The sequence below is a fragment of the Sturnira hondurensis genome, unplaced genomic scaffold (assembly GCF_014824575.4).
Source record: "Sturnira hondurensis isolate 20B ecotype Veracruz unplaced genomic scaffold, ASM1482457v3 Scaffold0010128, whole genome shotgun sequence".
Taxonomy (NCBI): Eukaryota; Metazoa; Chordata; class Mammalia; order Chiroptera; family Phyllostomidae; genus Sturnira; species Sturnira hondurensis.
Window position 1 is genome coordinate 3,776,570 of NW_028082759.1, and position 16,905 is coordinate 3,793,474.

The 16,905-nt window shown below is 35.9% G+C and overlaps 2 protein-coding genes across 2 annotated transcripts in view; one reads left to right on the forward strand and one right to left on the reverse strand.

Moving 5' to 3' along the window:
* The window catches only part of RXFP1 (relaxin family peptide receptor 1), an 81,316-nt gene extending 71,358 nt beyond the window's left edge, over positions 1-9,958 (forward strand). The window contains exons 13-18 of the mRNA XM_037058290.1: positions 2,176-2,247; positions 3,109-3,180; positions 4,931-5,160; positions 6,648-7,058; positions 7,730-7,948; positions 9,582-9,958. Coding sequence (XP_036914185.1) covers positions 2,176-2,247; positions 3,109-3,180; positions 4,931-5,160; positions 6,648-7,058; positions 7,730-7,948; positions 9,582-9,874 — 1,297 coding nt within the window. The 3' untranslated portion in view covers positions 9,875-9,958. The remainder of the gene's footprint in view (positions 1-2,175; positions 2,248-3,108; positions 3,181-4,930; positions 5,161-6,647; positions 7,059-7,729; positions 7,949-9,581) is intronic.
* A 3,932-nt stretch (positions 9,959-13,890) lies between these two features.
* CUNH4orf46 (chromosome unknown C4orf46 homolog) lies at positions 13,891-16,903 on the reverse strand. Its single transcript, XM_037058293.1, has 2 exons — positions 16,614-16,903; positions 13,891-15,221 (listed from the first exon to the last, which is right to left on the reverse strand). The coding sequence occupies exons 1-2, from the start codon at positions 16,797-16,799 to the stop codon at positions 15,066-15,068; spliced, it is 342 nt and encodes a 113-aa protein (XP_036914188.1). The 5' UTR covers positions 16,800-16,903; the 3' UTR covers positions 13,891-15,065.
* Positions 16,904-16,905: the final 2 nt, after the last annotated feature.

Sequence of the window (16,905 nt, forward strand, 5' to 3'; positions counted from 1 at the left end):
TCATCTCATTGCACACACAAACTCATTGCTAAAATTCTGCAGCACGCCGAAAAAATATATCTTTTGCTGATCTGACAAAAATTAGGTATAAGTTTGATTTATTCATACTGAGCAGCCATTGTTGTATTGTTGGCTGTTGTCATTTCTTTAATTTCACAAGCTGGACAAAAGAGGTCAGTGTCCCTGACTAAATAGTCAGGGATTGTATGTTTTAAAAATTCTTGTGGCACACTGGTTAAAGAAAGTCTTTTTTTTTTTTGGCGTTTGGATGTCTGTCTAGTTTTCCCAGCACCATTTGTTGAAAAGACTTCCCTTTCCCCGTTGGGCAGTCTTAGCACCCTTGTGGAAAATCATCTGACTGTGTACACAAGAGTTGATTTCTGGGCTCTGTGTTCTACTCCACTGTCCATGCAGAGGTGGGCAAAAGGAGGTTTACAGTTGTGAGTATGCCAAACACGGTTTATTCTTTTCTTCTTATGTATTAATGATTGTATCACTCATTTGTGTTACAACTGTAAACTTCCTTTCACCCACCCCTATATATCCATCTTTACGACAATACCACAGGGTTTGTTGACTGTGCCTTTGTAGTAAGTTTTGAAATTAGGAAGTGTGAGGCCTCCAATTTGGTTCTTTTTCAAGATTATTTTAGCCATTCAGGCTCCCTTGAGATTTCACATGAATTTTAGGATTAATTTTTCTATTTCTGCAATATATATGGTATTTTGCTAGAAATTGCACTGAATCTGTAGATTACTTTGGGTAGTAGTGACATCTTAATAATATTAAGTCTTCCAATTCATCAGCAAAGAATTTATTGATGTCCTCTTTCATTTCTTTCAGCAACATCTTGTTTTCAAAGTATAAGTCTTTTACAAACTATATTAAGTTTTTTCTAAGTATTTTGTCCTTTTGATGCTATTATAAATGGAATTGTTTTCATAATTTCATTGCTGGATTGTTCATTGTTAGTATATAGAAATGTACTTGATTTTTGTGTATTGACTTTGTTTTCGGGAATTTTGCTGAAGTTGTTTATTAGTTATAACAGTGTGTGTGTATATATGTATATGTGTGAAATCTTCAGGGTTTTCTACACATAAGATCATGTCATCTGTGAACAGAGATTTTACTTTTGTCTTTCCAGTTTGGATGCCTTTTATTTCTTTTTCTTGCCCTATTGCTCTAGCTAGGACTTATAGTACTATGTTGAATAGAAGCGGTAAAAGCAAACATCCTTGTCTCATTACTGTTTTTAGAGAAAATGCTTTCAACCTTTCACCACTGAGGATGATGTTGACTGTGGGCTTTCATATATGACCTTCATTATGTTAAGATAGTGTCCTTCTATTCCTAAATCATTGAGTTCACTTTTGTTTCTTTTATAGGACTCATTCCTCATTGTCATTCTTCCTGTTCTTTCTGTAATCACCAACCCCCAGCAGCATCCCCCTCCCCCACGTAACTCACGGTCTAATTTAGAAAAAAAATCTTAAAAAGAGAATTTGCTCCAAGAAGCTCCCTTTAACCAATTTCTCGCTTCAAGGTGTTGTTTCACAAAGATTCTGAAGTTTCTCACATTTAAATTCCACTGTACTATCACTCTCATCTACCTTTTTGTTTCTAACTAGAGCCTTCTACTTTTCACTTTATGCCTCACAAATTGCTGGTGCAATACACCGCTGTTTGACATATAGTTAATGTCAAAAAATAGTCAATGCGACTCCACTAATTCAAATTTTGACTAAATAAGATGATATTTTTCTATTATTCATATCACCTGATCCTAAGCAAAATGTGAAGTAGGTGTGGTTTCTTTCCTGACAATTCCACCTCCATGCTCCTTAGTGCTCGCCCACTCTCTCTCCTCTTCTCTCTCTCTCTTTCTCTCTCTCTCCCTCTCCCCCTCATTCTCTCTCTCTCTCATACACACACACACATACACACACACACACACACACAATCAATCATAGAATACTTACTAAAAGCCAGGAACTATTCTAAGTGTTTTATCTCCATTAATTTATTTAAATGTTTAATGTATCCTAAGAGGCGTGTGCTATTACTGTGCTCTTATTGTTAATGTTTCACAGTAACTGAAAGTCAACAGATATGCTTTCTCTCTATTCAAGCAGTTTCTAGAAATGACTTATTGCTGCCTTTTTTAAAAAATAGGAATCTTTCCTATAACCCAATCCAGAAACTTCAAGCAAATCAATTTGATTCTCTTGTCAATCTCAAGTCTCTGTAAGTATATGCTTACAGGGATGTTTTACGATGAAATTGTTATTTGTATACTAATAGCTAATAAATTATCTAAAATAATATTGTTAGAATCATTTAAATCAGCTTTATGCCCAGGATATTAGTTAAGCTCCACAAAACCATGTAAGATGAGTGTTTGTTGGACTATAAACAGATAACTGTTAACTTTATCATATATTTGTAAATTAAATAATGATGAATTATTTTGTATTTCTCTATAATCACCCTGAGCTTATGTTGGATTGGTTGCTTCAGTCCTCTGAAGGCACCTATGCATATGCATTTCTCCACTGGTGCTGGATTTCTAAGAATTTATATACCCACCTTTATTACAAGGTAGAATATGGTGGGTAATGTAAATCATTACTTTCACCACACAAAAAAATCTGTTAGGATCTGAGAAGTGCCTTAAAAGATAAGCTTAGCTTCCATTAATTTGTGTTCCCTCAGTAAAATGGCATTTTGTTAGAAAAAACTCTTACTTAAAAACTACTAGAAATTTTTCAAAAATGTAATACTCCTCTATTTTAATACAATGTCTCTAAAAGACAATGCTTGTTCATTTACTCCACAAATACTTATTGAGTAGTTATTATGTGCAAAGCATTGTGCCATGATCTATGAGCATCCAAAAATTCACATGAGGGAGATAGAAAGGGAAAAATGTGTGTAACTAACAGAATCGGAAAGGAATCGGGAAAGTGCCTAGGACAGGCTGAGTATGAATGTTTGGTTCAGAGTACATGTTAGCTAACAGCATTTTATTATATTGTCCTTCACAAAAACTCATTTTATTATACCCTGTATAACATGTAATTTTGATAATTAATTTGATATTTTTAGCAGCCTAGAAGGACTTGAAATTTCAAATATCCAACAAAGGATGTTCAGACCTCTTATGAATCTCTCTCACATGTAAGCAGATGTTTTCCTTGTTCTTCACCTTGACTTCAATTGTTTATGTTTCCACATGTATTGTGCCGATACATCTATACCCAACGCAACCCATCTATTAACATTTTCTAGTGACTCATTTGCCTAAACTATAATTAACTTTTAGGTGTTAATAATTGAACAGAGTGATATCTAGTTTTTCATGGTTTGGTAAAATCAAAGGAGACTCTTGAATGTCAGAGAACTGGAGTGTTAGAGGGCACCCATTCAGTCTTGCTGAGCTCTCCTCAGCTCCGACCCCATTCATAAATATGGATGTTTGCCCAGTGGGCTGGTAGTATGTACTCATACTGAACGTCCTACCAAAGGAAGAAGAAGGAATTTACATAAGCAACACAAAGTAATTACAGATGCAGAATTGCTGTACATGGAGGAAACTAAAATTGCCCACAATGTCAAGGTGTGACTGAATTAAGTATGTAATGGATACAATGGTAAACTTTAAAAAATCTTTTATTCAAACAGAGTGTCTCATCGTACCATCTATTACATGCTTTAGAAACACTTTCTTTAATTGAATGCAGTCCTGTAACAGGAATTAAAATAATCACCTTGCCACGATAATCAATTCTCAATAACTTAGAAATTGTCATGTAAGCCACCACCACTATAATCTTACTTACATTTTAAATCTAACACAGGACACTCTTTTTGTTTTATATAATTCTTCAGATACATTGTCTATAAAAGTTTCGTTGGTTCCACACAGCATAAAACACTTTGACTAACGGAAGAAACTGGTAGAGCTAACAAAACCCAAGAAGCAATGACTCAAGGAATAGACCTGAATTGAGCAGAAATCATGGCAGATCTGGGGATGTGGGGGGCGAGAGTTAAACAACTTCCTGTAACTGTCAAGCTTTCATCGTGTGTTACTGCAATTCTTTACCCTGTAAAGATTGTGTATATTTTTGCCAGTGTACATGGCTCTAGAGACAAAAAAAAATCATTGTATCCCAATGTCTGCATTTATTAGAAAACTTCCTAGCAAATAACGTGCTTCCGTTAAAGATTCATCATCCTCCCGGTCATACTAATACCTACCTCATGGAGTTACAGAGTTTGTTCCCGAAACCTAGACGATGTTTACCAAATAGTGTTGGTGTTGGTGGTGACACAATAATAACTTCTGATTACCCAGATAATGTTTTTATCAACAAGGGAGGTCTTTCTATTGATGAAAGAACTCAGTCAATGAACAGGTACCAAAATCGAGTGTGAGATAAGCTTACTGGCAAGGAGTCACAGAGCACATACCATAACTCCTGTAACAGAAAAGCCCTGGAAACATGAAGCAGAACCCACCCAACTCTCTCTTTCCCTAAGGGTTAGAAAGCAAGAGCAGTCGCAGCAGCAATAGGAGCCATGTAACAGTGCGTTTACCCTGAACACAAAAAAACCAATGAAGCTTTCCTTGAAGGAGTCCCTTCGTCACATGCTAACAGTTTATTTATAGTCTAAAATGTGTATAAGACTTGGCTATTCGTTATGCCTTTTTGCCGTTCTCACCCACGTGTTCTTTTACAATAAAGTCAAGTTAACGAAAATTAAACTTAGGTTTAAAGCTTCAGTATTCTTAATGTTTTACATTCCTCTGAGTCTCATATTAAGACATTTTCTTCCTACTGAGAAAATGTAGAAAATAAATATTAATGGATAGTGAGACTGAATTAACTTAGAATCTGATTTTTACCTTTTCTTTGCATGTCAGATACTTTAAGAAATTCCAGTACTGTGGATATGCACCACATGTTCGCAGCTGTAAACCAAACACTGATGGAATCTCATCTCTAGAGAATCTCTTGGCCAGCATCATTCAGAGAGTGTTCGTCTGGGTTGTGTCTATAGTTACATGCTTGGGAAACATCTTTGTCATTTGTATGCGACCTTGTATTAGGTCTGAGAACAAGCTGCATGCAATGTCAGTCATATCTCTCTGCTGTGAGTATTTCCTGATTGAAGAGGAACAGAGTTTTAAAGTATACAAAAGCATAGTTGTTAGAAAACAGGTAAACGAGGGCAGAATTATGAGATTTTAAAATGGTCTCCTTTTTCACGGGCCTGTGAACCAAAGGATTGCGGTTCAATTCCCAGTCAGAGCACTTGCCTGGGTTGCAGGCCAGGTCCCTGCAGGGGACGCACAAAAAGCAACCACACATTGTTGTTCTCTCCCTCTCTCCTTCCCTTCCCCTCTAAACATAAATAAATAAAATATTTTTAAATTATTTTTAAAAAGTTCTTTTTGCTTATATGTTGCTTTCATGTTCACTACAATTAAAATAAAATTACTTTAGTGATGAGAAAGAAAGTTTTAAAACAGGAAAACTCAATCACCTACACAGATTAATGAAGCTGCCATTCATTACTTTTTTTTAATTTTTATTTTTATTTAATTCTTGTATATAGGAATATATAAGACAGTTTTCTGTCTTATATATTCCCAGCCCTGCCCCCCCGGCCAGTGCTCCCACCTCCCTCCCATTTCCTCCCCCACCTTAGTTATTGTCCATCATTAAGAAGTTTTTATTCATTCAAGTTTTCTCCTCTGGAGGCATAATGTATTATTAAATCTGTGAAATCTTTCACTATGAGTAAAACCTTTCTTGGTCCCATCTTTACATCCACTGCTGATGTGGGGAATGGGAGAGCCTAAAATGAGACAATGATGTAAAAATGGGAACTGAGAATCAGAGAGAACAAGCTTTCTTAGGCCAGCTCTGTGTAGATAATTTAGGAGCCCTAAAATTGTACTGACTTCAGGGCATGTCATAATTATTCCTGTCTCCTAAATTAGTGCTCCAGTCCAGCAACTTCTGGACCATTTTCTCTGGGATTTGGGGTGATGTCTTTAGCTTGTTAAGCTGAGAGAATTTCAGTGGAAGAGGTGAACCAAAGAATAACATCCCCATCTTGGTCCCTAATACAGTGTTCCACATAATTGCAGTTTATTCATTTATTCAACACTTCTAGGTGATGGGCTAGAAAAAAAAACACAAGAGGCAAGATCCCTGCTCTCACAGACTTACGTGTTTATGGAGAACAGAGAAATGATTACTTTTTAGCTGTAAAGGACACTGTAAGAATAGTTCTCAGAGAGTTGATGAAGTCCTTACTCATAAATGAATTCTTAGAATAAAAACTAGCTCCCACATGATAGAAGAAACTTGGTTATCTTTGCTAAAATATTAGCTATATATAACATTATATATACTCAAATGTTAATAATTTCTTGATAATAATCAATAAACTATAATCAATTTTATCAATAGTTAATCAATTTATATCAATAATTTATCTATTGATTGTTCTTATTGGTAATTAGTAAAGCAGTTGGCAATATCTTGATAATTGATCAATTGATATCTTACTGATAATTCCATTATACCTATTTATTTTTCTAAATTTGTGAAATTTACTGATCCCTATAGGTGCCGACTGCCTAATGGGAATATATTTACTTGTGATTGGAGCCTTTGACCTAAAGTTTCGTGGAGAATACAACAAGTATGCACAACTGTGGAAGGAGAGTTTTCATTGTCAGCTCATGGGATCTTTGGCCATTCTGTCTACAGAAGTATCAGTATTACTTTTAACATTTCTAACGTTGGAAAAATACATATATATTGTGTATCCTTTTAGATATTTAAGACCCAGAAAATGCAGAACAATTGCTGTGCTGACTCTTATTTGGATTATTGGGATTATAGTGGCTTTTGTTCCATTGAGCAATAAGGAGTTTTTCAAAAACTACTATGGCACCAATGGAGTATGTTTTCCTCTTCATTCGGAAGATACAGAAAGTACTGGAGCCCAGATTTATTCAGTGGCAATTTTTCTTGGTAAGAATTCTGTATTATGAGCCCTTTCATACAAATGTTACAATAAATCCCAACATGAACCTCATTGTACCTTCTAATGTTTACAAATTTTTGATCTCAGGCCTTCTAACCAGTTTTTCCCACTGACACTGGGGATGAATTCTATCAGAATCCCCTAAAGGATTTTTGAAAAAACTTCCTTTTATCATATAAATTCCAACATGATATTCCTTTAAAAAAAAAGACACTAAACATTTGTATTTCATCCATTCACCCTAGTAATACTAGGCAAAATCTATTTGCTTAGTCTTTGCCTTTATAATATGAACAAGTCCAAAGCAGCCAGACAAGTCTTTGGCTTCAGTAGACATATAAGTGTTTTTTCTCATAATTTTTTTTCAAAATATAACAAGACAATTAAATTATTTTTTAAATACTAGCAAGATATCCACTGAATCATTATGTTCTCATTTTAATACACCATTTGAAAATTAAATATTTCATCATTCCTCTTCACTTAAACAATATTTCAAATTTGAAAAAATTCATGATTTCTGTGTACTCTACTAATTCTTATCAACAAAAAACATGTCATGGTGTTTGTATCTTTGCTCTAATAATGTCAGCTAAGGATATGTTTGTCTGTTAAGAATGTTTATATACAATAGTAATAATCCTTGTGTTCTAAATAGGTCTTAACTTGGTGGCATTTATCATCATAGTTTTTTCCTATGGAAGCATGTTTTACAGCGTTCATCGAAGCACCATAACAGCAACTGAAGTAGGGAATCAAGTTAAACAAGAGATGATCCTTGCCAAACGGTTTTTCTTTATTGTGTTTACTGATGCATTATGCTGGATCCCCATTTTTGTACTGAAATTCCTTTCATTTCTTCAGGTAGAAATACCAGGTACAGCTTTTTTCTTCTTTCCATAAAGAAATAAGGTGTCCATTTCTACAGTGTTCCTCTAAAAAGGAAGTTAAGATTCTTAACACTAACTCGTTTCAAGAATTGTAAGTTATATGTACTTCAGTTTCCCTTCATCAATACCTTCATCAATAAAATGTTTACTGGAAGCTGTTCAGTTCTTTCCATAAATGCCTAAAACCATAACTACTATTGGAACAAAGGAACAATGACTCACGTAAATTACACTCAATGTGTTGAAATTCTGGTAATCCCATGCTTAAGATGACCACAAGGAACCTAGGTCAAAATGATTATTAAATAATTATTTATTTCAGAAGGTCAGACAGTTTTCTTCCTGGAATACATAGCGATTCAAAGAACATTACCCCGGAGTATGAGAGATGATAGGTGAAAACACAGACATTCTCAGACATAACTCAGACATTCAGATACCTGCGTTCATAGTAGCATCATTCACAATAGCCAAAAGATGGGAAAAACCCAGGGTTCACCCATGGATGAAAGGATGAACAAAATGTGCTATATATGCAAAATGTACTATTATTCAGGCTTACAAAGGGAGGAAATTCTGATATATGCTACAACATGGATGGACCTTAAAAACATGCTAAGTGCAATAAGCCAGTCACAGAAAGATAAATATTGTATGATTCCACTGCTAGGAAGTAACTAGAGGAGTCAAGTTCATAGAGAAAGAAGGGTGGTAAATGGTGTGGGTAAGGGTTGGAAGGAGAAGGGAATATGGGGTTATTAGGTGTGGAGTTTCATTTCGTCAAGATGAAAAAGTTCTGGAGATGAGTGGTGGCGATGGTTGCGCAATATGTGAAATATACTCAATACACTTAAGACTGATTAAAATGGTAAATTTTGTTATATGTACTTTACCACAATCTTAAAAATGTGCAAAATCCTGTTAATTGTATGTATCCTGCAGTATGCGTTCATAGTTTTAAAAATTTATAAACATACACTTTTAATTTTGTCTTATCCCATGGTTGGTGGTGATAGTATCTTATACTTTATAAAGAAAAATACCATTAATTAAATTTTAATAAAAATCTGAGTAGTTGCATACATACTACAGTGATTTTCTAAGGTAAGGTTAGTCAAAGATGTTTTTATTGAAATAAATATTATAGCTAGTGAAAAGCCTACAAATATATACCTATTTTTAAAAATAAATGAAATAGTTGAAAAGAAATTTATTAAAGTATACATTCAGAGTAATACTATATGTGCTATCTAGTAATTAAAACATTTCAAAGGTATGATTTCATACCAAACAATAGTTTTTCCTAAAACGGAATCATACTAAAGTAATATGTAGCTACTTGAGGCAAAATATTTCCACCTGATGGAATACTTTTCTGATGTATTCTAGAAAAGCTACTCAGCAATACACCCTGATTTTTTGAAGTACCAGCACTCCTCTCAAATCCTGGCACCCTGGAAAGACATCCTGAAACACAGATAGACTCAGTTTTAATTGTGTAACATCAAATGGAAAAAGAAAAAAGACTCAAGAAGGGGCTAGGGTAGAAACAAGGAAAGGGGGTTTCTATAACTAGCAAGCATCCATAAATACAAAATCTATTTCATTTTTCCCTTCCAGGTACTATAACCTCTTGGGTAGTGATTTTTATTTTGCCTATCAACAGTGCTTTGAACCCAATTCTCTACACTCTGACCACAAGACCATTCAAAGAAATGATCCACCAGTTTTGGAATAACTACAGACAAAGAAGATCAAAAAGAAGTCAGAAAACATATGCTCCATCATTCATCTGGGTAGAAATGTGGTCGCTGCAAGAGATGCCACCTAAGTTAATGAAGCCAGCCCTTTTCGGAGACTCCTATGAATTGTCCCTAATTTCTCAGTCAACCAGACTCAATACCTGTTCATAGCTGACTCTGAATTCCATTGGGGTGCCTCAAAATGGATCGGCCTAAAATGAATGCCATAAAATTAATAATTTCTATTAATGGCTAAAATAAGTTAGGGGGATCAAGTATCTTGATAATGTGTATACACTAGCACATATTTTGCATAGGAAATTTAAGAGAAATCTACTTCACATTCATTCATTCTTTTTGCACTTCTTGAGTACCCTCTATGTGCATGGCGCTGCGGTCAGTTCCTGGAAGTAGTATAGAATGTTCTCAATGTTCAATGTTAAACTGTGTTTACAAAATATACAAAGTCCATCTGTGGCTCTTGGGTTCAAATAGAGCTTTGTCTGCCATGCATGTCAGCAAACATCAGAATCACACACATTTTGAAATAAGGGGTTAAGGTTATGGAACACTCTATATAAAAGTGTCAGAGAAAATGTCTGAATGTTTGCAAAATACAGATATTCTGTTCTGAGAATTCATCTTAACTGTCTCAAGTCTCCATATAGTTGAGAGCCAATATAGTGTGTTTATTGCTATGAACCCAATATAAACTCAAAACAGCACTTCTCTGCTACTTCCTGCCCAGTTTTCTTTTTTCTTTGAGAACATCAGATTGGAAAAGGAGAAAGTGTTGATAAGGAGTGAATCAGAAAAGCTAGGATGAGGACAGACATTTAGATCAATGGAACAGAATTTGAGAGTCCAGAAACAAAACCTTCACATCTACAGTCAATTAATTTTCAACAAAATGCCAAAACAATCAAATGAAGAAAAAACAGTCTTTTCAGCACATGACGCTGGAATAAGTCACATGTAAAAGAATGAAGTTTGACCCCTACCTTATACCGTATGTAAAAATTAACTCAGCATAAGTATACTTAGATTTAAATATAAGACATAAAACTCTTAGAAGAAAACATGGCTAAGTCTTCGAGACCTTGGACTTGGCCACTCATCCTTAGATATGACAGACAAAAGCATAAGCAACAAAAGGAAAAAATAAATTTCATCTAAATGAAAAACTTTCATGTATCAAAGGACATTATCAAAAAAGTGGAAAAAACTACCTACATAATGAAAGAAAATACTTAGAAGTCATATATTTGAGAGGGCTTCTTTAAAGAACTACAACTCAACAAAAAAGACAAGGAGCCTGATTCAAAAATGGACAAAGGACTTGGATGTTTCTCCAAAGATATACAAATGGCCAATAAGCACAGGAAAAGATGCTCAACATCACAAATAACTAGGAAAATGCAAATCCAAACCACAATGAGATAACACATCACACCTACTAAGAGGGCTGTAATTGAAAACACAACATGTTGGCAAGGATATGGAGATTGAAACCCCTTCCACATTGCTGGCTCAAAGGTGAAATGATGCAGCCACTGTAGAAAACAGGTTAGTGGTTCCTCAAAGGCTTATCATAGAATTACAATATGATCCACCCATTTCAGGCATGGGCATGAACCCAGGAGATGAAAACAGGCCTCCGACAGACATTTGCATGGAAATACTCATTTTGGCATTATTTACAATAGCCAAAAGATGGAGGTAACCCGAGTGCCTATCAACTGATGAATAGATAAAATGCAGTATATGCATACAATGGAATATTATTCAGCCAGAAAAAGGAATTAAGTTCTGATCCATACTCCATGATGAATATGAAATAAACCAGAAACAAAGGATAAATACTGTATGATTCCCCTTGCATGAAATACCTAGTATGAGCAAATTCATAGAGACAGAAAAATTAGAGTTTGCTGGTGGGGAGAGAAGGTTGGAAAGGTGATTGATGCCTATAAGTGAAGAGTATCTTTCTGGGCAAAAGAAAAAGCTCTAAAATTATTATATGGTGATGTATAAACAACTCTGCAATTATAGTAAAAGCCATATATTTTAGACTGATGAATTTTATGGCATGGAAATTGTATCTCAATCAAGCAATTACAAGGAAAAAGGAAGAAGAGCTAGAATGCACACATTCAGGAACCTAATTTCAGGAAGGAAAAACCTTTACATACATGTTTGCTCTAAAGAGAAAGCAGTTATCAAGAGATAGATTTACCCTCTGTTTTACACAGCCAAATGGATCATACTTTTTTGTTAGTTATTCCTCTGGTCTCTGAGCTGTAGGAATTTCATGCCTTCATAACTTGAAAACTTTAAAAAAATGAAATATTTTCAGGTGGTTTTAAATACACCAAAAATGTTCAAAACATAAAAATACTGGAATAAAAAATATTTATTGAGTATATAATTGTATAAATTTCTTTTGAAAATAATTTACCTGCAATATAATCCTATTAAAAATATGGGTTGCTCTGAGTCCTTTCTGTTCCTACTTGAAATGGTTCCAGTTAGTCTTCTACATAAGAAATGTAACATACTTTCAATAAAAATCAGAATAGAAAGCTATTTTCTTTTTTTAAAGATTTTATTTACTTACTTTTAGAGAGAGGGGAAGGGAAGAAGAAAGAAAAGGAGAGAAACATCAATGTGTGGTTGCCTCTTGCACATCCCCAACCACTAGGGACCTGGCCCACAACCCAGGCATGTGCCGATTGGGAATCCAACCAGCAACCCTTTGGTTCACAGCCTGCACTCAATCCACTGAGCTACATCAGCCAGGGCTAGAAAGCTACTTTCTTAAGGTTTTATTTATTTTTAGAGAGAAAGAAGGAAGAGAAAAAGAAACATCATTTGGTTGCCTTCCGCACGCCCCCAACCTATAACCTGGCCCAAAACCCACACATGTGCCCTGACTGGGAATAGAACCGGCAATCTTCTGGTTCAGAGGCCAGCACTCAATCCAGTGAGCCACACCAGCCAGGTCAAAAAGCTACAATTCTGCTTGTAATATTCAATTTTCTAACTACTGAGAGTATAATTTTTAAAAAGCTTACAAAAGTAGCCCTGGCTGATGTAGCTCGGTGGATTGAGCACAGGCCTATGAACCAGAAGATTGAAGGTTCTATTCCCAGTCAGAGCACATGCCTGGGTTGCAGGCCAAGCCCCCAGTATAGGGTACATGAGAGACAACTACACATTGATCTTTCTCTGCCTCTTTCTCCTTCCCTTCCCCTTTCTCTCTAAAAATAAGTAAATAAAATCTAAAAAAAAAACACAACTTACAAAAGTAAAAATACATTTACATTATTTTCAAAGGTTATGTTAGGATTATTTATTAAAGAAGTATTACTGCTATTATTAAATGATGGAATGAAAAATTATTTTTCTTAAGCGCATCTAGAAAAGAACCAAAGCAATGATCATAAAGACAGAATAGATAAAATATGATTGTGACCTATATCTAACAGTCTTAGAAATGATGTGAATTTACAAAATACGCATATACTTCTGAAACTATCTTTTAGCATCTGAAATATTTTCAAATGCTTTTCTTGAAGCCATTTGGTCTCCTGTCTATTCATTTCACTCACTCGTCTATCCTTCCACCTCTCCAAACAAGAGTAACCTCTATACAAACATAGATCTGAAGACAATCTAGCCAAATGCTAACATATATTAAATCTGTATGGTGGAAATGCATTGGTATCCTTTAAAGCATTCACCTATCCTGTTATGTTTGAAATACTTCAATAAAACACTTTAGAGTAATGGACCCAAAGAAATGGAAATAAAATTTGCTTTTAACAAGTTTATTTTTGTACATTTTAAAATTTCAATTTCCATGACACATTAGAAAAATATTTTTCTAATATCAAAATATGCAATTATGTGGTACAGGTACATACTATAGGTGTTATCTTTTTCAAAGATTTTATTTACTTACTTTTAGAGAGGGAGGACGGGAGGGAGAAAGAGAGGGTGAGAAACATCAGTGTGTGAGTGATACATGGATCAGCTGCTTCTTCATGACCCCAGCTGGGGACCTGGTCTGCAACCCAGGCATGTGCCCTGACTAGGAATGGAACAAGCAACCTTTTGGTTCTCAGGCCAGGGCTCAGTCCACCAAGCCACATCAGCCAGGACTACATGTGTTATCTTTAACTTAAAAAAAATTAATCAAGAACTATTACCCAATATACTACACAAAACTCTTCTTTGCCCATCCATTTGTCCCCTTTCATAGCCCCATTGTGGAGCTTTACAATATGGTTCTGTACACATCTCCATATCTACAAAGAATTAAGATGCTATATCAAAGAGGTCCAGAGTTAACTGGCTTAATCATTGAGCCAGAGAAAGGAACACACAGAACAAGTAAAACAGAACACTGTCAATAAAGTCAAATAATATGAAAATAATGACATCATTTAAAATTTTGCATTAAACACAAAGTAACTTCTTTAAAATTATCATGTTTAGAATTTAGAATTGTTACTTACAAAGCTCCAAAAGCAACAGTACAGAGCCAGAGTTGTGATAAGGCACTAGACAGACAGAAATCAAGGACCCAACAACATGGAGTCCAAGAAGTATTATCTGTAGAAGCAGTTAACCTCAGAAATAAAAAAGGAAAAAATATGCATTTTTTTCTCTACCTGCCTGTTTTTTCTGAAGTAAAAAGCCTTTTTAAAAAGCATTACCGAAGGGCAAAAAATACTATGTATTTTAAAAAGCTGTCATCAGTTAAAGTTCAAACCCCTGTAAATATTTGACTCAGATATTTTTTGGAGAAACAATTACAACCTTCTTACTAAAAACAGGGAGAAAAAATAGATTTTAATTATGTTGTCAACTCTTTCATCCAACAAACTTAGAGTGATTATGGGACATTGTTCTAGGTGCCAGGGATATGGAAGTAAGATACAGTGATTGGTTCTAGAGAACTTAGCCTAATGGAGCTGGATTTAACATTATAAACTTTGAAGTTATCTTCCTTGGTCCATAAAATGAAGGTGAACTTCAAACTCCATCATTCTTGGCATCTTCTTGCAAATCAAATAGAATAATGTTCTACCTAGTTTGCTATGAGAAACACTGTGGTATTATCTACTGATGAAATTAACTTTCATGAAAGATTCTATAAAAGTTTAGACAGATTGTATGTAAGGTAAACAAATAATAGCCAGCATCAAAAACAACATCAGTAATCTGCTTTCACAAAAGTAAATAAAACCCAGAAAAATTTCATTATGAATATACAGAACTACTGGAGATTTTACTATACCTATGGTACATGTGCAAATATCATAAATGAGGAAGCAGGGGTTATTTCACAGCCAAATCAGTTGTCAGGCTTCAAAGAATCATAGCCTTCTTTCAAGAGGTCCCGCCATCTTTTAAGGAAACGTGCATTTTCCGTACATTTGAAGGCAAGCTCTTCCACTTGAGCTGATACTGCAGACGTGGCTTCAAGAAGTCTGGTTAATGAAAATGCTGCCTGAAATTTTAAAAAAGTCAAACAATATAAGTTTATTCATTAAACCCTCATCTCATTTTATAGTCTAAAAATAGCTCAAAACCTTAACTCTAATGCTGAAGTTATTTTCTTTAAGTGTAAAAAAATCTGCAAACTGAAACCCCAGCTCTGTCAGGGAAACTAAAAAATTATTTCATATGAAGTAAGCCAGAAAAATATCCATTATGTATGAGACATGACAAGTCAGTATTTTTTCTTTATTTGAAAATACACTGGAGTCTCTTTCGGCTCAACAAGGTTACTCAGACCCCATGACACTAAGTACCAGAAGTATCTGAAGGACTTCATCATAAAAACCTCTTACTGGTAAAGAGCATTGTTTTGTCTTTTTACCTGTGAACACTTTAGACCATGAGAATGTATAGGCCGAAGAATAGAGACTCTTAGCTGACAAATGAATTCCACATAATTAAAACACATGAAGAAAATACCAAACTTTGGGGGGAAAACTCACTTCTTGAATAGAATGTTTTCTTCTATGATATAAAATAACATTGTTCCCAGAAAACACATCTGCACTCATTCTACATATTCACTTGAAACCAGTCTTGTTCAGCAAAAAGAGCTGTATCAACACTTTGTTTATTTTTGGAAAAAAAAATTTGATCCAGGAGATGATCGAGTTCATTCCCCAGTTTCCAATTTATTTCACAAAGTTCTCCCAGGAAGATTACACCCTAAATACCTCATTCACTTGACCCACTCAAGAGTCCTTAAATACTGAAACTGTGCCCCTTCACCCCCGCCTTCTCTAGTGATGTCTGTATTAGGGTTGCAGCTTGTGTGCGCGCGCGCTTGTGTTATTTTTGTGGAAATTTGAGATTCAACAGAAACCAAAGGACCACGCATTCTAGCAATCAGAGGGAGAGATCTTTGTCTAAGTGGTTAGAAACCAATCTGGACTACAGGGGCGGGGACTAACACCTCCAAACTCGGTCCAGCGAAAATGATGCCTGAAATAGACGTTAGCATTTTTCAGCTGGCTCTGGCTCGAGGTGGCCAACTAGAACAGCGGACTCTTGAGTCCCACAGAGAGAAAAATCACAGCCTGATCCCAAGAAGGGAGAATTAACAGGACAGAGAGGGGCGACACAAATCGTTGCAGCAGAGCGGCGTGGTTTCGGGTTACAGGGATGATTGAAACCAGAAGGCAAAGCAAAAAAGACTGAGTCAGGGGGCGGGTGGAGGAATAACCCCTTGGCTGAATCTAAAGGCGGAATCCTCACGGGCCAGAAGGAAGAGATCCGTCAGGCTGGGTGTATGGATTCCCAGTCCCTCCCTGGCCCCACTGCGGTCCGTCTATCTACAGGCGCCAGCGGGTACGCGACCCCGGACCTATAGGGCGACACTCACGTCTCCGATCTGCAACTCCACTTCCTCCAGCGGGTCCACCGTTTGGCCGCTACCGCTGCCCGGAACAGGCCAGTCCAAACTCACTGGGACGCCGGGGGAAGACGCTGAAGAGGCATCTGAAGACGAGGGAGAGAAGGAAGGCGGAAGGAGCTGCGAAGAAACCCGCACCTCTTCATGATCTGCCATGGAGAAGGACAGAGACAGAGACTGCCAAACCCGAACTTGGCAGAACCGACACCAACTGTCTTTCAACCGCTCGCGCCCTAAGCCCAGAGGCCCCGCCCCTCCCACC